This window comes from Ochotona princeps, chromosome 8 (genome assembly GCF_030435755.1).
Source record: "Ochotona princeps isolate mOchPri1 chromosome 8, mOchPri1.hap1, whole genome shotgun sequence".
NCBI classification, from domain to species: Eukaryota; Metazoa; Chordata; class Mammalia; order Lagomorpha; family Ochotonidae; genus Ochotona; species Ochotona princeps.
The window spans coordinates 11,639,183-11,659,126 of record NC_080839.1 but is presented as its reverse complement, the minus strand read 5'-3'; the positions used below and the strand labels follow the sequence as shown (position 1 = coordinate 11,659,126).

At 59.4% G+C, this 19,944-nt stretch overlaps 2 protein-coding genes across 6 annotated transcripts in view; both read right to left on the bottom strand.

Annotated features, from left to right (window-relative positions):
• Positions 1-634: 634 nt before the first annotated feature.
• SEMA4C (semaphorin 4C) lies at positions 635-9,920 on the bottom strand. Of its 5 annotated transcripts, none has more exons than XM_058667574.1 (15): positions 9,702-9,920; positions 7,490-7,656; positions 5,876-6,024; positions 5,493-5,555; positions 5,240-5,338; positions 5,052-5,148; positions 4,850-4,966; positions 4,594-4,745; positions 4,315-4,490; positions 3,847-3,991; positions 3,517-3,739; positions 3,287-3,399; positions 2,287-2,444; positions 2,136-2,206; positions 635-2,016 (listed from the first exon to the last, which is right to left on the bottom strand). In XM_058667574.1, exons 2-15 carry the CDS (start codon positions 7,596-7,598, stop codon positions 1,187-1,189), a joined length of 2,502 nt encoding a protein of 833 aa, XP_058523557.1. In that variant the 5' UTR covers positions 7,599-7,656; positions 9,702-9,920; the 3' UTR covers positions 635-1,186. The 5 variants fall into 5 exon arrangements, with proteins under 5 accessions (XP_058523557.1, XP_004590827.2, XP_058523559.1 ...); XM_004590770.2 differs by having other exon boundaries at positions 7,490-7,653; XM_058667576.1 differs by lacking the exon at positions 9,702-9,920 and adding an exon at positions 9,026-9,679 and having other exon boundaries at positions 7,490-7,653.
• A 5,064-nt stretch (positions 9,921-14,984) lies between these two features.
• FAM178B (family with sequence similarity 178 member B) overlaps positions 14,985-19,944 on the bottom strand; it is a 137,048-nt gene continuing 132,088 nt past the window's right edge. The window contains exons 14-16 of the mRNA XM_058667570.1: positions 17,271-17,348; positions 16,790-16,942; positions 14,985-15,353 (exon numbers count right to left, since the gene is read on the bottom strand). Coding sequence (XP_058523553.1) covers positions 15,273-15,353; positions 16,790-16,942; positions 17,271-17,348 — 312 coding nt within the window. The 3' untranslated portion in view covers positions 14,985-15,272. The remainder of the gene's footprint in view (positions 15,354-16,789; positions 16,943-17,270; positions 17,349-19,944) is intronic.

The following is a 19,944-nucleotide window of genomic DNA, read 5'->3' as shown; positions in this document are numbered from 1 at the left end:
GGAGTTCTGGGAAGGCAAGCCCCTCCCTCCTCCTCCTCCAGGGTGCCCAGACTTATCCCTTTGGCTAGAAGCCAAGGCTGGCTCCCAAGGGGCTGTGGCCATGGTCTGGTTCCCAGCCCCTGCTGCCACCACTGTGGGAAAACCCTGGAGGAGCCTGGCTGGGCTATTCTTCCCGCGCAGGGCACAGGCCGGCTGGAACCGCAGAAGGGGCACCACCCAGGGACTGTGCTGGGGGAAGGGGGGCTGCTGGTCCAGCTGAGGGTTTGCCTTCTGCTGCCTTATCCCTGTTACACTGACGGCTTCATTTTCTCCATTTTATTCGTCAAATATAAAAATACTCAGATATTTACAACAAATAAATACGCGGGACACAATAAGTTACACTGTGAGGAGGCCTCCTCCTAGGGGTGTGAGAGCATATGGCCGTTTGCACAACGCGCCCACCTGGCCCCTACACCACCTTTCCCAGACAAGGCTGGGAAGAACGTAGTATAAAATACCACTGAACCCCCGGGGAGCCAAGGGAGGCCCCGCCCACCCCTCCCCCCCAAACACACAGGTGGCGCCATCACCCCCCCTCCCCACCCTGAAAACATTCACAGCCCTAGGGGACGGACCAAGCGGCCCCTGAGCCCAGCACTTCCCCAAAGGGGTATAGCACCCTGCCCGCCCACCCCATATATACACCACTGCCCCAGACTTGGGACAGCTGGGGGTAAGAGAGGCAGCGCCGCACGACCCCTTCCCCTTCATAGCTCCAGTGACTCACCAGGGGGACCCCAGGCCAAGCCAAGGGAAGAATTAACAGACACGAAGGCTATGTGCCCACATATGCACACACACGCACACACACACACACGCACATACAAACACAAATCCACACAAACACCCACAACTTGAAACTTCTGCCTCGCAACGTTTTGGCTGCTGGAGGGGGGGTCCTACACATGTCCGTGATTCACAGAGGAGGAAGACGCCTCCTGCGAGGCCAGTGCCCTGGTGAGCCACACCCAATGGCAGTGCCCGTGCTGAGCAGGTCCTCATGGCTGGGCGGGCGCTGGGCAGCATCTGTCCCAGGCCAGAGCAGGTGCCCATGCCATGTCCCTGAGGTAGCTGGTGCCTGTGCAAAGTAGGAGCTACAGCTCCCACGTGTCCCCCGCCGCTGTGGTCGGAGGTGGGGGAGCCCTCATACCGACGACTCCTCGGGGTTGGAGTCTGGCAAGGGCTGGCGCTGCTGCAGTTTGCGTCTCAGTTCATCCGCGAGTTCAGGCAGGGGGTGCCCAAGGCTGCCTCGGTCCTCCCCTCCAAGTTGTAAGCGCACATAACCGTTGGCGTTTGAGTTCCGCCCACCCCCCAGGTGAAGTCGTGTTGGAGAAGGCAGGGGCTGGCCAGGCATGCCAGGAGGAGGAGAGGGGGGCCCACCTCCAGGCTGGCATCGGGCGTGTCCTGGCACAATCTTGAGGGAGCCATCAGAGTAGTAGTAGCCAACAGGATCCCAGAGCTTCTCGTCGGTTTCCGGGCCTGGCCGGAAGGGGGTGCTGGTGGGTTCCTTGGGCAACTCCAGAGGGTACACCAGGGTCCTCTCAGCCGCCTTGGCACCTTTCTCCAGCTCTTCCCGCAGCCGCCGGCGCAGTGACAAGACGAGCAGCAGGAGCACCAGGCACACGGCTCCTAGGGCCACCACGGCCAGCCATACCAAGCCCAGGTTTTCCAAGGGCGCCCGGGCCTCCAGGGTCACGGAGGGCCCAGCCACAACGGCCACAAGGTAGCCTTCAGCAGCTAGCCGGGCCCCCTGCTCCTCAGAAAAGCAGTGGTATGTACCAGCATGGTGGGACTGGGCGGCCATCACCACCAGCGCCTGGAGTCGGGCGTCATAGAGGAAAGAGCCGGGCTGTTCGGCAGGCAGATCACGGCCCCTGAAAGTCCAGCGGGCGTGGGCCAAGTTGGAGGAAAGGCGGCAGGGCAGCACCAGGTCCGTGCCCGCCACAACTGTGATGTTTTTGGGAGTGAGTCTGACTACAGCGGCAGAGAGAAAAGACAAGAGCAGAGTCAAGGCGAGACACCCAGGAAAGCAGAAGCCACAGGTGGGGGCCAGGATCGCCCCAGGGGCAGCAGGCACAACAAAGATAGCTCACCTTTCTTATTGCCCCGCAGGTTACAGATACCCGACGTGTCTGACAGGGTCACGTGCTGCGTCAGTACCGAGCTGGTAGGACAAGCAGGGTCCGTCAGCAACCCCGGTTTCGACTACCCAGCCTGGTCCCCAGGCACCACCAGCAGCCTTACCCGGAGTGGGCCCCCACGGGCACGCAGCGGCTGGTGTTGGCGTTCCAGGCACAGTAGGGGTCCCGGGCAAGGACACAATCCGCACAGGAGCGGTACTTCCCACAGTCAGCCAAGGGCACCTGAACCAGCTGAGAGTGGGAGCCGGCAAACAGCAGCTTCTGCCGAGAAAACAGGGACCCAAGGAGGGGAGGGTGAGCCGGCACCCCTGCCCACAGGTGAGGCAGCCAAGGCAAGATTGTGCAGGGTGGGGCACAAAGGACCAGAGGAGGTGCCGCAGAAGGAACGCTAAGACCCCAAGAATTCATGCAGGGCTTTACTAAAGGTAGACACATTCATAAGCACCTTATAGACATGACCTTATCAGAGATGGAGCCAAGGCCAAGGCCAAGGACACACACACACACACACACACACACGAAAGATGTTTTTCTCCAAACCAAGCAGTCCTCATGGTAGCGGCAGCATTGCATTAAGGCATTTGTTAGAAGGATGACTGCCGATATGCGTGTTTATTCAACCACACGCTTTCTTTCAGTCATTATTCTGTGTGCTGGGGAACAGGTTTGAATCACACTGACTGGTAAGAGGTAAACAGACCAACAATGCAGGGTGCTGGGAGGTGGGGAGGAACCTGCTATGAACATGCCAGAAAGAACTATAAGGGGTCCAACATGAGGGCCTTAGGGACCCAGCCTAGGATGCAGAGGGTCTAGGACACAGCCTGCCGGGGACTACCAGGAAGCAGATGGGGCAAGGGCACCATGAACAGCTCACAGCTCCAGAGGGCTCCAGATCAGTGGGGCCTCATGATGAACCAAGAGGCTGGCCAAATCATGGCATAACTCAAGGGGGATGTAGGGCAGTGTACCGAGGCCCACCTCTGACCCTGCAGCCTCGCCCCAGGCCGGGCCACATTCTTAGCTTCCTGAGACTCAGCCCCAGCTGGGCGAGCTGCATGGAGAGGACAGGGGACAGCATGGTGTAGTGCCCAGTGCATTACCTTGCTCTGGGATAGCACCAGGCTCTCGACGGGCTCTCGGTCAAACAACTGCAGCTCCTCTATCAGGTGAACCCAGGACCCCAAGTTCACGGCCTTGAGCAGCCAGCCATCTCCTAGGGAGGCAGGTGAGGGAAGGAGTCCGTCAGAGGGCTGCACAAGCTCCTCCCTCTGGGAAGGGGGCACCCCCAGACCTCCTCACACTGGGCCCTCCTGTGTACTCCCTCACTTACCCGTGCCAATGAACAGCACTGTATAGGTGGCTCCATCCAGCCCTGTGACCTGGTCGGCCACCAGGCGGGTGAAGTTGGTGTCTTTCTTCACCAACAGGGGCCGGCCCCAACGAGGCCGCACCTGCTCCTCCATCAGTGGGTGCTTCTTGATGAAGTTCAGGGTATTGTCAGGCAGCTCCAGGGAACTGGTATAGCCATGTCGTCGGTGCCAGTTGTTGATACACTGCACATAGGACAGGGTAGGGCATGGTACGTGTGTCAGGGGTGGGTGGGCCGGGCCCTGGGGCCTGCAGGTGGGAACGCACACCCTTGTCCCTCCAAAGGACTCACCGAGCCAGGCCGGGGGCTGGGGACCGGGTCCGTATAGCGGCCCCACTTCTGGGCCTGTTCCTGGAACTCCTTGTAGGGTCCCTCAAACACCTGCTGGATCTCTTCCAGCTGGTACTCACACACAGCTGATACATCCACGTCGCCCCTGTGACCATGGTGAGGGAGGGGCCGTGAGTGCATCAGGTGTGCTGCCTGACTTACCCCATTTCCCCCTGGCTCCAGGCACACAGCATGAAGTAGACACAAGCAGAGATGCAGTGGCTGCTCTCGGGTACACCCTCTGCCCACCTCCCGCAGAGAGTTTAGGAGAGCGGCCGGTACCCACTGTTACCTTTGGCTTCTGGACAATCAGCCACCTGGTTGTCCACCCCCACCCCACAGCCAACTCTCTCACATCCATTCCCTGCCTCTAAGCCGAACACCTGCTCCTCCCTCTCTCCTTCCCCCCCCCACTCCAAGTCGACTCACCATCGTGCCCTGAAAACACCGAAGAAAGTGGTGTTGTGCCAGGAGGCACCCTGTAGAGTGTGTATGGCCTGTAGCCGGTTGAAGTAGAGCTGCCACTCAGGCGCCGAGCACAGCAGCCGTGCCTTCAAGAAGGTGGTCCACTTCTTCTGCAGGGTCCGTGCGCCTCCCACATCACCCTGGCAGGTGGTAAGGAGACAAGGCTGGTCAGCCCTGCTAGGTCCCCTAGGGAACCCACCCCAATTCCCCTCCAGACCCGCCACCACCGGCAGGACCCAGTACCTTGCAGATGCGGGCCACACGGGCCACCACCTGCTCAGCGTAGCAGTCATACTCGACAGCCCGCTCGCTGAAGAAGAAGTAGATCTTATCATCGTCCCCTGTGAAGCTCCCCACGCTCTCAGGGATATAGACCGAGGCTACAAAGTGAGGCTCTGTGGGAAAGTGGGGTCCAGTCAGTGGTGGGGGGGGTGCAGGAGGGACAACGGAGCGGTGTGCCACAGGTACCCCAGCCCCATGTCAGCCTCTCAGGGCTCACCGTTGAGCCAGGAGGCCAGGTACTCTGTCTTCATTGAGTGCCGAGGCCCCATGTTACGCAGGATAACAGGCTCCGTGCCCAGGAAGTTGTTGAGTGTAGCTGAGTAAAGTTCCCCATCTGTGAGACACACATACACAGGGTGAGCGGGGCCAGAGGGGGATGGGGACCAGACCCCCTTGGGAGGAGGAACTAGTCCACTCACCCACAAGGAGGCCAGTGTGGCCCTTGGCTGGGTCGTAAGGACACTTCCCCTTGCCGTCTTCGAGGTCTCCTCGCTGCAGGGTGAAGGTGGGCATGTCCTGGGAGAGGGGAAAGGCAGGGAAGGCCAGTGTGAGCCCAGCCTCCCAGGGCAGAGGCAGGTGGGAGCAGGGGCATGCAGCAAGCACTCACGATGTACGTGCACTTGGGCTGGAAGGCGTAGGTCCCACAGACGTACAGGTGGGATGCGTTGTAGGGCTGTAGGAAGCGGATGAAGTTGAAGCATTCCGTCTATGGGGGCAAAGACATCCAGTTAACAAGGGGTACAAGCGCCCCACATTGAGGACCAGCACTGGGTCTAAGGCAGAGCTGGGCAGTGACTGCGTTCCCCAGGCACTGCCCCACCCCCATCCCATGGCTCTGCGGGCAGTGCCCTGGTACCCACCTGGTTGCTCTTCCCTTTCTGGGAACACTCCGTCTTCTTCTCAGCAGGGGCCTCCCAGGAGATCTGCGGACAGACAGGGTGCATCAGCAGCAGGTCACGCTGGGCGTGTCCCACAGGAGAAGGCCTACAGCTGCAACATGGGGACCTGTGGCACAAAGGCACGGTCCCAATGCTCTGGAGGCTTGGTCTACTACAGGACACATGTCCTGAACTGCCCTCACCCCTTAAATGCCCAGGGAAGAGGAAAGTTCACTCCTAAGCAGAGGGAGGAATCAGAAGCCAAGTACAATGTCCAAGATACTGGTGGGAGGAGCGAGCCACGCCCCCTCGGGGCCCTGCCCTCTCCCCCCCACCCACGCCCCTCCCGCTGCCCCACCTCTCACCGCTCCTTGCAGCTCCATAGCCTCCACGCTGAAGGCAAACAGGACCTCACGGGCCCCCACGTACAAAAGCCCTGTCTGCTCCGTCAGTGTCAGAGTCAAGAAGTCCTGGATGCCCACTTGGGAGAAGCGCCGTACAACCGTGGCCAGCTCTGCAGGAACAAGGAAGGGAGGGTTGCGGGGAGCGGGGTGGGGGGGAGGACACAGACCATGTTGAGCAGAGTTGAGGCTGAGCAGAACTCGCGGATCCCCTTCACTGGTCTTTCTCTCTCCCTGTACTCTCAGGCTTCATCCTCCCACTTCTCCCCAGGTGGGGACCAGCCCAGACCCCTGATGGGCCATCAGGGGTGCTTGCTGAATAGCCCTGGGCTCTGACCGTGTCCCTTGGGCTTTCCACAGCCTGCAAGCAGGAGGCAAATCCAGGACATGGAAGAGGAAGGATATCTCAGCCACAGTTTCCGGCCAGAGGAAGCCATTGGGCTGTTGGGGCTCCCTTTCTGGAATCAGGAACACCTCTAGCCACAGGGCAGGGCGCTTCCCCCCTACTCCACCCACCCTCCAGCTTCCCAGGCTGCCCACTCTCCACTGCCTGCTGTGGATGCACAGGAGGATCTCACCCAGGCCCAGGGTACCAACCCCAAAGGGCACGAGATATGGAAGTGCTGTGAGGAAGCTCCTTGTCTCAGGAAATCATCCTGCCAGCAGCCCCCAAATTCAACTGACCCGTGGGATAGGACGGCAGGGGGACCGGGGGGCCATGCTGGGGAAGTGCCAGGGAAGCCAGGGGGCATGGGTCAGGGCTGACTGATTTACAGGGAGGGGCTGTCCATGAGGCATGCAGAGCTTGAGACCATGTTAAGCACCACACCACACGGTTCCTATGCTGGGCCCCCAAGAGCTGCTGATTTGTCCTCAGGGTCCCCCCAAACCAGCCCTAAAGTCTTGAGAGGCAATGGTGGGCACAGATAGGCAGAGGCCAGCAGCAAAGTGGAGCCTCTGGGAGGTGAGCTCATCCCAGGTCCCCAGAGTACCGGGATGATACAAACACCTGACATCACCTCTTCCTGCAGGTGCATGCAAACAGGGAGGGAGGGCTGCAGGCTGAGCTCTGTCAATGCCATGCACACACACACCACCAGTGGGGCATAGCATTGGAGCAGCCAGAGGGAGGATCTGCTAAGGCTAATGGGGGCTCTTAAGGGCAGGGAATGGAGAAAACTAGGAGGGCCGGGGCTTTATACCTGTCCTGGTTTGGTGCTGTGTGGGCAAAAATTCAAGAAGCAAGGCAAAGGGAGAGCAAAGCAGAATGGCCTCAGACCCTTACATTCTGGGGGCAGGCAAGTCTGGGGTCGGGAGTTAGTGAGATCTGCCTAAAACCAGTATGAAGTGTCAGGAGGCAAATCCCAGGTCTTGATCTATGCGCAAAATCCCTGGTCCTGGTCTAGGCACAACCAGGTCTGCGTAACTGGACCACTCCCACTTACTTTTTAGAAGGCCCATTAGAACCTGGCAACCAGGACTGGGGGGTCCCTTAGCTACACCCCTGCTGCAGCAGCAGGCAGTCCCCTCCAACTCCCCTACCCTGTTTCTTTGCTCCTCCCAACTTGAGACACTCACCCCCAGAAGATACAGTCTTCCGGGGCACAAGGTTCCACCATACTTCAGCCCCAATGCCCAGGCCCCACAGCCCTGCAGCCAGCAGCCAGACAGCCCAGTGGGGGGCCATGGCACAGCAGCAAGCCGCACGTGCTGGGCTGGCTCAACGTTTCAGGCCAGCTGCCCTGCTGAGGGAAAAGAAAGGGTCAGCATTACAGGTAGAGAAAACAGACAAGGCGGCAGAATCAAGACACAGGACAGGACAGGCCCCCACACCCAGGCAGGCCTCTGCACCTGCCCCTGGGTCACCCTCCTGCCTCTCTATGGAGGGGCTCCTATAACCCGCAGCTGAGCCTTTGCAGCCCCACAAAGACAGGGGTCCTCCTGTGGGGAGACAGGGCTATAGCAAAGTCCGCCAGGAGGCGTGGACAAGCACTCAGAAGTCCAATTCGGCCTCTAGGCCCTCCCCACTCCCTTCTCGGCAACAGGAAGTTGCTAGGAAAAATTAAAAGGGATCCCTTTCTACCACCTAAAAGGTTGGGAGTTCCTTAAAATAAACGCAAGCAGCAGGACCTCGTTTCCGCTGCAGCCACAACAGCACGCCAGAAGTCCTCGCTCAGGCACGCAAACCTCTCAAGGGGGGACAGACAGTTTGCAAAGCCCCCTACTCCCCCGCAGCAAGCACTGGGTGCAGCGGACTGCGTTTTTGTGGCGCCCAGAGGTCCCAGCCCGGCCGGTCCCCTCCCCCAGTGCAGACAATAGCCGGGCAGAGCCCAAAACCCCGTTCCACATCAGCAGGGATGGAGTGGGAGCGGGGCCGGGAGCCGAAGGGGCCCAGCTTCCCGAGGCCCCTTTGTTGCCCAAGAGGGAGGCAGGAAGTGGGTGGGATGGGCGTGGAAATGACCAGGGCCTCATCCTGTTCGTCGCACAACCCTCCTAAGAGACACCAGCCCTCGGGGCTGCGGGGCCGCAGGTCAAGAGCCCTCCGCGGTCTCATCAGGGTTCTCCCCCAAGACGCCGGCAGGCGGAGCTGGGGAAGGAGGGGTTCAGGCAGGACAAGGGGGTGGAGAGCACTAGGGGTTCCACTCGGACCGCGGGGGTGGGACGCGTCGCGCACTGCCGGCACCTACTGCGCTTCCACACACCCCCGCCCCCGCCCCAGCTCTCACGAACCTTTCCAAACTCCGGGACTGCACCCCGAGAATCCCGGCCTACGCAAGGCCAACCGGACCGATTCCCACTATTCCAGCCTTCCCGTGCCGCGTACAGAGACCCAGCTGGGGACCTACTCGTCCCCAAACAAAAAAAGGGCCCCCGATAAAGACCCCGTCCCGGGTCCTGTCCCCCTTCATTCCTCACCCCAGGCTCTCCCCTCCCCCGCACCAGGGATTTGAATGCAAACAAAGCGGCGCCGGGAGTGTGGCGAAGCTCGGCCTGCGGACGCCCCCTGTCGGCCCAGAACCAGAGCGCGGGAAGGGCGGGGGGCTTGGGCTGCGATCGCCCCCGACATAGCCCCCCACACCCCGGCGCACCCCCGACCCTGCCTCCGCCGCTTACCCGCACGCTCGGGCTGGATCCCGCGGCGCGCTCCTTTCGCGGACCCGCCAGCGCAGCGGCGCCCCCACCCCCAGCTCCTCCCAGGGCGGGGGAAAACGAGTAGCCAGAGGCTGTAAGGGTGGGAGGGTGCGGGGTCCCGGCGGTGCACTCCGTGACGTTGCCCACCCGGAGCAGCTGCCCGCGGGCAGCGGCGATTTAGCCCTGGACCTGGCGGCCGACGGGGGCCTTGCTTTCCGGGACAGCCCACCTCCCCAAGCGGAACGGGCGGGCGGGGGGCCGGGGCAGGGAAATCCGATCCCACAACATCGGCCTCGGTCCAAGCCCGCCCCAAACTTTCCGTCTGGGGTGGTGGAGCGGGGGGCGGGGGACAATTCGGGAGCCTGGCGAGGATCGCGGCCACGGACCGGACAGCACAAGGGACCACCCCCTCACACCCAACACAACACACACTCCCTCGACCTCGCTTCCATCAACCGGCCAGCCCCTCCGGCCGCCGGGGCTGCGAGCACCGTTCGCCCCGCTCCCGAGCCCCTTCCAGGCAACCCGCGAGGAACGCAGAGTGGTGCTCGGACGGACAGCTGTCTCCGCGCCCCTGCTCTCTGCCGGAGCAGGGGGACAAAGCAGCGGCCCCAGGATCCCCACAGCCCCTGCCCCGCGCACGCCCGGTCTCACTCACCTCCTGCGCGCAGCCCGATTCCCCGGGCGCCGCCCTCGCGCTCGATTCCGACCGCGGCCCGCTCCTAGCCCGCCCGCCGTCCTCCCGCCCGCCTGCCTGCGCGCCGCCGCCAGCCCTCCTCGCTGCCCCCTCTTGCCACCGCCCCTCGGTCCCGGCTCTGCTGCGCGCCCTTGGGCTCGGGTTCCCCGCGCCACCGCGGCGGGTACGACTCTTCTCGACCCGTAATCGTCCCCTCCTCCTTGACGTCAGGCGAGGGAGGGGGGATGTGTGACGAACCCAGGCTGGGGGCGGACTCGAAGGCCCTCCGTGGATGGGGCTGCCACCCACCGGAGCCCATGGGGGCTTGAACCCCTTGCTGCCCGGCCGCCGCGAGTCCTGGAGTCACGGTGTCCGCCACGGCACCCGGACCCGGAGGGAGGAACGCCAGGCATTTCTCGGGGCTCTGGTGGGGGGTAGGGGGTGGGAGGATGAGAGGGAATTGGACTCACCTAATCTTTCTTCCAAGTGGCCCTCAAAGACCTACGGTGGGGTTTGGAACGTACCAAAAACGAAGCAGAAGACCCAGCTCCAGGCGAGTGTGCCAGGGGTGCTGGTCCAAATACTACCACTTTGCTCGTACCCCTCCCACCACATCCCCACTGGCCTCTGCCCTCAGACTGAAATGAGCCTGGCCAGCCAGGAAGACCCTTGAGTCCTTGGAGACACTCAACTCCTTGTTTCTTGGGCTCCAGGCAGAGCTTTCCCCCAGGAAATGACTCCTTCTGGTGCCACTGGAAAGCTGTTGAACAAGTGGCTGCAGCCCTGATGTTCAGATGAAAGGGGCTGAGAGCCTCCACACTGCAAAGTTGATGGGTCCCCAGCTGCTCTTCTAAGGAAATTGTAGCTCTGCCCTCCTGGGGCAGTGTTGCTGGCCAGTCCTTCCTGCCAGCTGGTCCCTGGAGCTGGGCAGGTGGACAGAAGAACCTTTCAAGGCAGCCTCCTCGAGTGTAGCACCTGGAGATGGATGCCAACCCCTGGCTGGGAGGCAAAGGATGAGTGGGAGCTGATGGTGGACCTGGAGTACCAGCCCCTCGCCCCCCACGCCCTGCACCTTCCACTTGGAGCCAAGCTGCAGTCCTGGAGGGAAGGCAGGCTGTAGTCCCCGTCAGCAGGTCTGGATTATAAATCAGCTAGCTGTACAGCAGCTTTTATTCTTGGCTAAAACTTGGCATCTGCAAAGTGGAGAGCAGAAGAGCAGTGGAGATCGTTGAGGAAAGCAGCCAGTTTGGTTTCAGTAACAATTGAGTCTTTGCTGGTCAAACATAAAGAGGCCCCTTCTCCAGAGCTGGCCAAAGCCACAGTTCCCAGCTCCTCTCCAGCCGGGGGCAAAAAAAGCTATCAGCTTGGAGATGCTAGAGCTAAGGGGCAAGTGGGCAAAACTCACCATGGGTCAGAACCACATCTGCCTGTCCATGTCCAACAGCCCCACCGCTGAACGGGCACTGCCCCTCACACTCCAACACAACTTCAGACTTTGCAGCCTGCCTCTCACACCTTTAAGGTTTCTTCTCTCCTACATGACCACCTCTCCACCAGTCGCTATGGTGTCTGGTTTTATGGATAAAACATGTCTCCAAAAGGTGAGTTAGCAGCTCCACTGTCACTCACCAAGGCAGGAGTGGGAAATCAGGTCTTGGGACTCTGGATTCTATCTCTCCACCAAGTCACCAGATATCCTAACAATGCTCCGTTTCCTGTTTTTCCTCACCTCTAAGCCTCACTGCGCCCCCCTCCCAGCCCGTCCCCCCCAGCCTGCAGGTGTGAGGGTGCCCAGGCAGAGAGACCTGAGCTCTCTGGCCCAGGCTCCCAAGATGGCCCAGTGGAAAGTTTCAAAAGGAGATTGGGTTTCACTAGCAGGGACAGTCTTCTTCCATCCCTCAGTGGCAGGTGCTTGAGTCCCCCAAAGCCAGGGATGTAAACAAAGAGAAGCCCCCAGCTAAGAGACACCCCCAACCCCGAGCCTTGGCAGCTCTTTCCCCGGTCTCCCCCAAGGTATAGCTCCGGCTGCAACCCCCGCCCCCCCATCTCTTCTACCTCCATGCATTTCCTGCTGTTCTTATTCATTGCCAGCACTGGCCTTTTCCGTGGGTGGGTGGGCAGAAGATAAAGTTTCCTGCAGGACTGCCTGCTCATGATTCATACTTTTAATAAAAGCACAACCGGTAGAAAAATGAGTATTCCTGAGTCTTCCATTAAGGGAGAAAAAAAAAAAAGAGGAGCCAGCATTGTGGCATGGCATATTAAGCTTCTACCTATGGTGCTGGCATCCCATATGGGCACTGATTCAAGCCCCATTTCCAATCCAGCTCCCTGCTAATGACCTGGAAAAGTAACAGGATGATGTAAGTTCTTGGACCCCTGCACCCATGTGAGAGACATAGAAGTTCCAAAGTCCTGGCTCTGGACTGGTCCAGCCCTGGTCATTACGGCCACATAGGGAGTGAACCGGCAGATAAAAGAGCTGTTTCCCTCTCTATATAACTCTGCCTTTCAAATAAATGCAAGTATACAAATAAATCTTTAAAAAAAAGGATCTGATGGCCAGGAAATAAAGATGCCTATCAGTCTCCCTAGGTTGGCATTCTGCCCATCAGGTCTTAGGCCTCCTACTCGCCCCCATGCGCTCAACTGCTCATGGCCAAGTCAAGAAAAGAGATATGCAAAAGTGAAATGCCTGCTGGAGTCCTCCTGCAAGCCACTGGCAGCTTGGTCCAGCTGCACAGCCAGCCAGGAATCTCCCTAAAGTTAAGCCCCCTCTCATACACGTGGGTCCTGGTGCCAGCCCTGGAATTGCCTGCCCGCCCGCCCACCCCCACTACCAAGACAGCCTTCTGGCAGGAGGAGCCCCAGGTCTCTGGTTATCCATCCCCAGGCTACTCCCAAGGCAGCGGGGAGGTGCTATCAGTGCAGATGGTGAAATGACAAGGAAGGGGGCTGACTGAGATGAGTAGGGACATAGGAAAAGGACTTCCTCTCCCTACTTCCTCTGGAGGGAGAGTTATCGAAGCTGTCCACCTGGGAAGCCTTTCCCTTCCCGGCCCCTCCCAGTCACCACCACCAAAGGGAAGCAGGAAAACGTCGGTCATCACAGCCCCGGATACTGTTTTTCCAGTGGCTTCCATCAGGATATCCCTCTACTTTTTCCCAGGGGCTTTTGGGATCTGGAAAGGTCAAAGACCTTGAGTGCAAGTGGCAAAGTTGCCAGCACTGCTGAGGATAGCTTGGCCTTGAGGAACCTGAGTTTTTAATCATCCCGGAGTATTTTTGTATTTCACTTAACGATATTTAAAGTTATTAATCTAAAGTACAGAAACAGAGACTGACACACAGAAAGAACTTCCATCTGCTCCTAGATGCTTACAATAGGTTGGGCTGGGTCAGGCCCAATCCTGGAGCCTGAAACTCAACTGAGGGCTCCCATGTGGATGGCAGCAACCCAGAGACTGAGCTGCCTTCTGGGATGGGCCTCACTCAGCAGGAAGCTGGGATCAGAAGTGGAGCAGACACTCCCACACGGCATGCAGGTGTCCCAGATGATGTCTTCATGGCTGTGCCAAAAGCCTGCCCACCCTACCTGCCTTGTGTAAGGTGATCTGGTCAGCTCCCAGCCAGTCCCAGAGAGCACCCATTACAGGCCCCAGAGGATAGCGTGCGCCCTTGGGTGACCTCCCCCTGCACGCCTCTGCTCAGGTTACAGCCAGGTTTGTGAAGGGACTGAGCTGCCACCAACACCTCCCCTCCCCTCCCCTTGGTGTCTGTTTCTCTCTCGGAACGAGTGCATTTTGGAAGCCAGAAGCCAGGGGCTGGGAAGGAGGGCTCAGGGTGTCTCTCCTGGTGGCCAGCTTGGTCCCTTTCTCAGAGCCAGGTAGGGGCAGCTTGGAGACCTGGAAACTCCCTGCCTCAGACTCCCGGGACGGCCTCTCTGCCCTTGGCAGTCAGAACAAAGAAGGGAAATTTCAAAGGTGATTTCCAGGTTTCTGAGGATTACCTGTCAGGATGTGTGGTGGCCCAGCAAGGGCACCCTGAGGGCTGTGCAGGAGAAGGCGCCTGGTTCCCCAGAGTCCCCTGATTCACAGGACACCCTGATGCTGCTGGGGGGTGTGGGATGGCTGGCCAAGGACACAGGCAATGCAGCCAGGAACAGAAACCAGAACTCTCTGTCAGCTTCCCTGGCCCGGGAAAGGTTTCTTCCACCTCTCATTTGGCAAAGGCTGTGAGGCGGAAAAGGCTGTCTGTGTGGTGCCCGGCAGTGCCAGCGTGCGCCTGTGCCCAGGCAGTCTGAATAATAGATGCCCCCAGGGCTTCCAGCATGTTGGTGACCCACAGGCAGGGGAGTTGTGACTGCAACAGGCCCAGGGAAGACACTGCTGGAATCTGTACCACAGGCCCCTGGGCCTGTAGACAGGACCTTTATTTTGGAGCAAGTTTTTTCCTGGTCAGCCCTCTCCTTGCTAACCCCTGTGCATGGGAAAAGGAAAAGGAAAAGGACACATGACAGAGAGATACAGAACCGTAGGCAACAGCCACAGGGCTGAGTTGAGGAGCCGGCTCAGCCCAGACTGGCAGGGGTAATCAGGCTGCTGCTTCTGGCTAGCTCATGTACCCCTGCAAAACTCCATCCCCACCCACTAGGTGTGAGGACAGAAGATGAGGTATGCTTCCCCAGGATTGGAAGAGTGGGAAGAGAAAGTGGACACCGGGTGGCCTCTTGGGGGATACAGGCCCTCTGGCTTCTCCAGGGTGGGGGTTCAGGTCAGAGATATCCAGTACCCCAGCAGGGAACAAGACCAGTGAAGCCAACCCAGGGCAAGGCTTAGAGGGAAAGCCAAAGCCAGACCTGGAACTGCCTTTGGACCCGCCCCCACTCCTGAGTCTGAGGAGCTGCTTTCAGGCCTCAACAATAAATCGAATTAAGCATAATTACAGCCCTGATCCACCAGCTCATTTGGGGTAGCCTCCCCAGCAGGAGCGGGGCATGAGGAAGGGGTCCCAGAGTGTGTCCAAACAAACATTTTCCCATCTCTGCAGCTTTCCACCCCCAGCCCATGTCCCTGCTGGCTTTGCAGTTCTTTCTGCCACAGGGTCGCTGCTCCTCCCCCTGGGACTCGCCTAGAGCCCACTCTGCAGGAGGTGGGGCCTGGCCAGGTCACGTCACTGTCAGAGGTGAGAACTGGGCAGGGCACAAGCAGAAAGCAGAGGCGTCAGGAGCCCTGGGGATAAGGATTGAAGGAAGTTTTCTAAACCGCTGATGCTGAAATAAGACTTTAATGTGCACAAAGAAACCTCACATTAGTGACAGGGAGAGAGGAGGGCGGGGAGGACTGAGGAGGCCTCAGGAAACCAGAGCCATATAGACAAAGGCCTTGGGGGAAGAGCAGCTGATGGGGAGGGAGGGCCAGGTGGGCAGAAGTCCTGCCCTTGCTGGGTGGGAGGCAGGTGGGGGCTGGGGTAGGGGATAGGGGCAGGATGGGATCTTGCTTCATCTTGCTCCATCAGGATGGTCAGCCTCTGGGCCTCCTTTGGCCTTGACTCTCACCTCCTGCAGGCCCCGAACCCCGGGCTGCCCTTGCCCCTTTTCGTGTCCTTGTCCTTCCAGGGACTGAAGTACTGGGCCTGTGGCAAGGAGGAAAACGGGGCTGTGTTGGCCTGGTCCCATCTGCTGCCCATCGTCCTGAGCCCCCCCGCCCCAGGTCCTTCCACTCTGCATCCACACCAAGTCTCCTCCCAGCCACAACTTCCAAAGCTCACACCAGGGCTGCGTTACAGCAGATTCATAGGCCACTTGATCATAGCGCAGCAGTGTGTTCAGCTGAGGTGCCCTGCACTCGCTGTGCCAGACCCAGGGCAGGGTGGCAGGAGGATGGTGGCTGCAATTACACTCTGCCAGGCCACGAATCACTTTCCCTGCTCTTCGTGACCCACACGCTGCTTCCCACCAGACCTAGTGTCATCTAGCTCCTGGGCCTGGGAGGGTAAGGTTCGCTCTCCAGCTTTCTCAGAGACTTGCGAAATCTGAGACCCAAGCCACAGTCTGTGGCCAGTGTGTCAGCCCCAAGTCAGAGGTTAGAGAGAGAAGGGCTGCAAGGGAGGCAAGTGGACAGCTGGGAAGCACCGCAAGAAGGGTGGGGAAATGGCTCCTGGAGCCCCAGCTGTCTCTGTCATGGCAGAGACATGGGAAAGACAGGGGACCCAGTGTGGTCAGGGAAGGAAGAGTGCACAGCCAGGCCAGCAGGTGCAGCTGGTTGCCAAGATGGAGGCCAGAAGCAGGGCAGGGTGGGGTAGGGGGGTCAGAGCCAGGCTTGGGGGGATCGGGCTGGCTCTGGGCCCGGTTTCTGGCATTCACAGACTCAGCCTATGGGATGGCTTAGGGCCTCTGCTTAATTGACGTATCTGTAAAATGGGCTTCTGACTGCACCTGGCTGGTGGGGGTTACATGGGTTCATGGAGAAACGGGTCTTCAGCTGCCGAAATAGCTCAGTTGGGAGAGCGTTAGACTGAAGAAATGGATCTTCATTCAATAGACAGGAGCTACACATGGGGCTAATCAGAGTCTGAGACACTTGGGTAGGGTGGAGGCTGCTGTAGAAATGGGGGGTAACAGGACAGCTAGGCACTGCTCCTTCTAGCAGAGTAAGAGCCAGTCCAGGACTTGTGGGACAAATGGGCAGGGGGTGGACAGCTGGTGTCTCTGGCACCCCTTCTTGGCATTGCTTGACACAAACTGGCACTCTGTGCCCAGGCCTCCCCTCTTTAGAGCTGTTTCTCTTTGCCTTTGCTCTGGAGGGGGCTTCTTGGCTGTTCGCCCTGCCCCGGGGGCACTGGATTCCTGACCAACACTGTCAGAGTCCCCCGGGGGGCATCTCCTCCCTGCCCGTTCGGGCTCATTGCCCTCCCCACCCTTGTCCTCTGGGCTAGAAGCTCAGCAGCTGCTGAGGGGGCGGACACAGCGGGGTGGACACGCTGCTGGTGTTGGTCAGCCCTGCCCAACCACTTCCCTCCCCACCCATGGGTCAGGGGGCAGATGACTGGGGGCCAGAAGGGGACACCACCTGGGGCTGGCAGTGGGCCAGCAGCTCCTGCCAGCGGATGTAGGTCTGGGTGGCCAGATCCTTGAGGTTGGTCCTATGCATGGCCCGGGGGCTCTCACGGATATGGGTGCTGATGTGGCGGTCCAACTGCACGCACAGCAGCTGCAGTTCTCCCTGCAGAAGAAGACGGGAAGGGTGTGGGTGGGTGGCCAGGCGCATCCAAGGGGGAAAATGGAGGCAGAGGAAAGCAGCCACATGTTTGAGTGACTGCTGGCAAGTTGGGTAGGAAAGGGAGGACAGGGCTGGGCCAACTGCAGGGCAAAGGTGGGGGGTCAGCATACACTAGGGACAGTGAAGGATGGGACTGGCCCTGGTTCCCCACAGCCTCCCACTCACTGCTGATGACAGCAAGATGGGCTCCATTATGCCAACCCTCTGGCTGCTTGGTGGAAAGGACACAGCTGGGGGCCCTCGTGCCACCCCAGTCTCCCACGAGACTCACCCACTGGTTTGGAGTGATGTCCTGACTGCTGACTACCACCCCAGCCAGGGTCAGCAGGCTATGGCACAGGTAGCAGACCTGGAGGGATGGTGCAATGAGACCTGCTTCCTGACTCATGGTGGCTCTCCCTGAACCTGTGCACCAGAGCTCTCAGGCACTCGGCTCACCACTGTGGTTCTGCAAGGCATCTTTTAGGGGAACCTAGGCAGGCAGGGCTCTGGGTCCCACCACCCTCAGGCGGCCACCACCAGCTTTCCCTCTGATGAAAGGCCTCCATCCTTCAGCAAAGGAAGTCTCTGCCAAGCAGAAACACAGTCTCCCCACCCCCCATCACCCCCTCCAGCAGGGAAACCCCATGGAGAAAGGCACCTGTCTACTCTGAGCAGGCTCTAGAAGGGACTGGCAGGGATCCAGCTTGGTGACCATGGTGCTGCAACTCCAAGCCAGCCCAAAGCCTCTGTGCCCGGACCACTGGGCCCTCCTTGAGCACCAGGCGATGCCCCGGAAACAGCAGCAGCAGCTCCTCTGGGCAGACTCCAAGGCCTCCCTGGGATACAGCCAGAAGCACAAGCTTTTGAGGGCACCAGCCTTAGCGTGATGATGAACTTGACTTCTCAAACCCGAATACCATGGTCCAAGAGCCAGAGGAAGGATGCTGTCTGGGTGTCCCCTTCCCTACCAACAAGGGCCCTGCCTGGGACTGGCTCCGTTCAGCAAAGCAGATGAGCTGGTCCGGTCCATGGGACTGACCAGATGGCTACACTGCCCCGTGGCCAGAGAGAAGGCCCAGTGGTGGAGGCCAGGGTGGCCTTGCAGGCGAGCTTGCTGGGGAGCTGGTTGCTTCTCGTGAGGATTTGTGTTCCCTTCCCCTGGCTTGCCTTTGTCCTGGGGAGGGACCACAGCCTCCGGTAAGGCAGGCTGAGGCCCATGTGCCACATACTATACCTGGACTAGGTCCCAGCCGCACATGGGCCTGTGGCAGAGGCTGTCTTCAGGAATCTCAGCTTCCCCATTAACCCAAAGGAGACACGGTGGTTCTAGATTTTATTTGGGGGAGTAAGGGGAGGACAGGGGAGTGTGGAGGGGGGATTGGGTACAGTTCAGTGGTTTCAAAGAGGAAGTGACTAAGCTAAAACCAGCCTCAAAGGAACAGCAGGATTTGAGGCAAAGATGGCCCTGTGGGGGCGGGGGTGGGGGCAGGGGCAATTACAACACCAGACAGACAGGTCCTGAGGGCTGATGAAGGAAGCAGCAGCAGGGCTAGCAGGGACTGCAGGACCAGGTAGGAGGCTGGGGCTGGCTTGGGGCCAAGCGAGGGGGCGGCCTGGGGACAAAAGGGCTGGCTGCAGAGTGAGGAGGTTTGTGCTGGGGGGTGGTGGGGAGCCTGGTGACAGAGGGTCTGCACCAGGGTGAGGAGTCACTCTTGTGGGAGGGATGTCCTTTTCCATCTGTGTGCTTCACTGCTATGAAAGTAAGATTCACCGACCACCAGGAAAAGAATAACTCAGCCGAACATATAAATCCGTGTGCTTCTTCCGGAAGGTTTTTCTCCGTCTTGTTTGCCTCACTGCTATGAAAGTGCATTTGCTTCCATATTAACAATAACACACAGCCCACTACGAAAGGCTGCACATGAGTGTGGGGCACTGCCAGCAAAGCACATGGCCTTGAGTACACTGCCCACCAGAGTGGCAAAAAGCAAAATGGCCAACCAAGAGGCATGGAGTCACACTCCCAGAGCCCAAGGATGTCAATGCAGGAGTCTGGGCTGTGCAACTTTCCTTCTGAGGAGGAGGAGAGGTGTGGCAAAGGCAGGCCCTGGGATCTGAGGAATGCCTTGAGGAACACCAAGGCGGAAGGTCCGTGAGCGTGAGCGTGGTCACACACACACACCCTCCCCCAGGCAGTGGGGATTTACTGAGAAAAAGAGCCAACATGTGTGTGCGCACGGCTCCAGTTTCACAACTTTGCTTCTTTTGCTGATTCCCATGATTGAATCTGCAGGGAAAATCCCAAGAAAAACAACGGGGTGGGGAGGAGAGAAGGCGGCAGAATAGCAAATAGGGGATGACCAGTCTCAAGAAGCACCCTAGTGACCTCCTGGAAGCTTCTCCAGAGGGAAAAATCAATCAGCAGCCACCAGTGCTTGGTGCCTTCCCCACCCCCTAGGGTTCTGGAGGTGGGCCCAGTGTGTGGAGGTTAGGTTTCACCCATGGCCAGAAGTCAGGATAATGACAGCAGCGGCCTCCCTTGGGGGCACTCTGGGGCTTGACCTAAGCTGGATTCCAGGACTCGCCTTAGTTTTTGCTCCTTGCCAGTTCCTTCTGATTGACACAGGATGTACACAGATCCCCCTATCCTCTTGCATCCCACATCCATGTGCAGGAGCATGTAAAACGCTGGTAAAGGCTGGGAGACCAGAGGGCCCTGAGCCCCAGAGCAGGCAGGACTGGACAGGGGGGAAGGGCTGTCACTCCTCAGCATTACCATGTGCTCCCTTCCTGGTGTGACCAATCCCTGAACTCCAGCAAGTCTGCTCCTGTCCTGACTGGCACTCCAGCTTCCCTTTCTAGTAAACAAAGGAGGGGCCCCTGGGGCGGGTGCACCTAACACAGGGGCAGCTGCCTGTGTACCCTGCCTATTTCCTCCATGGCTGGGTGCACCAGGTGGTCCT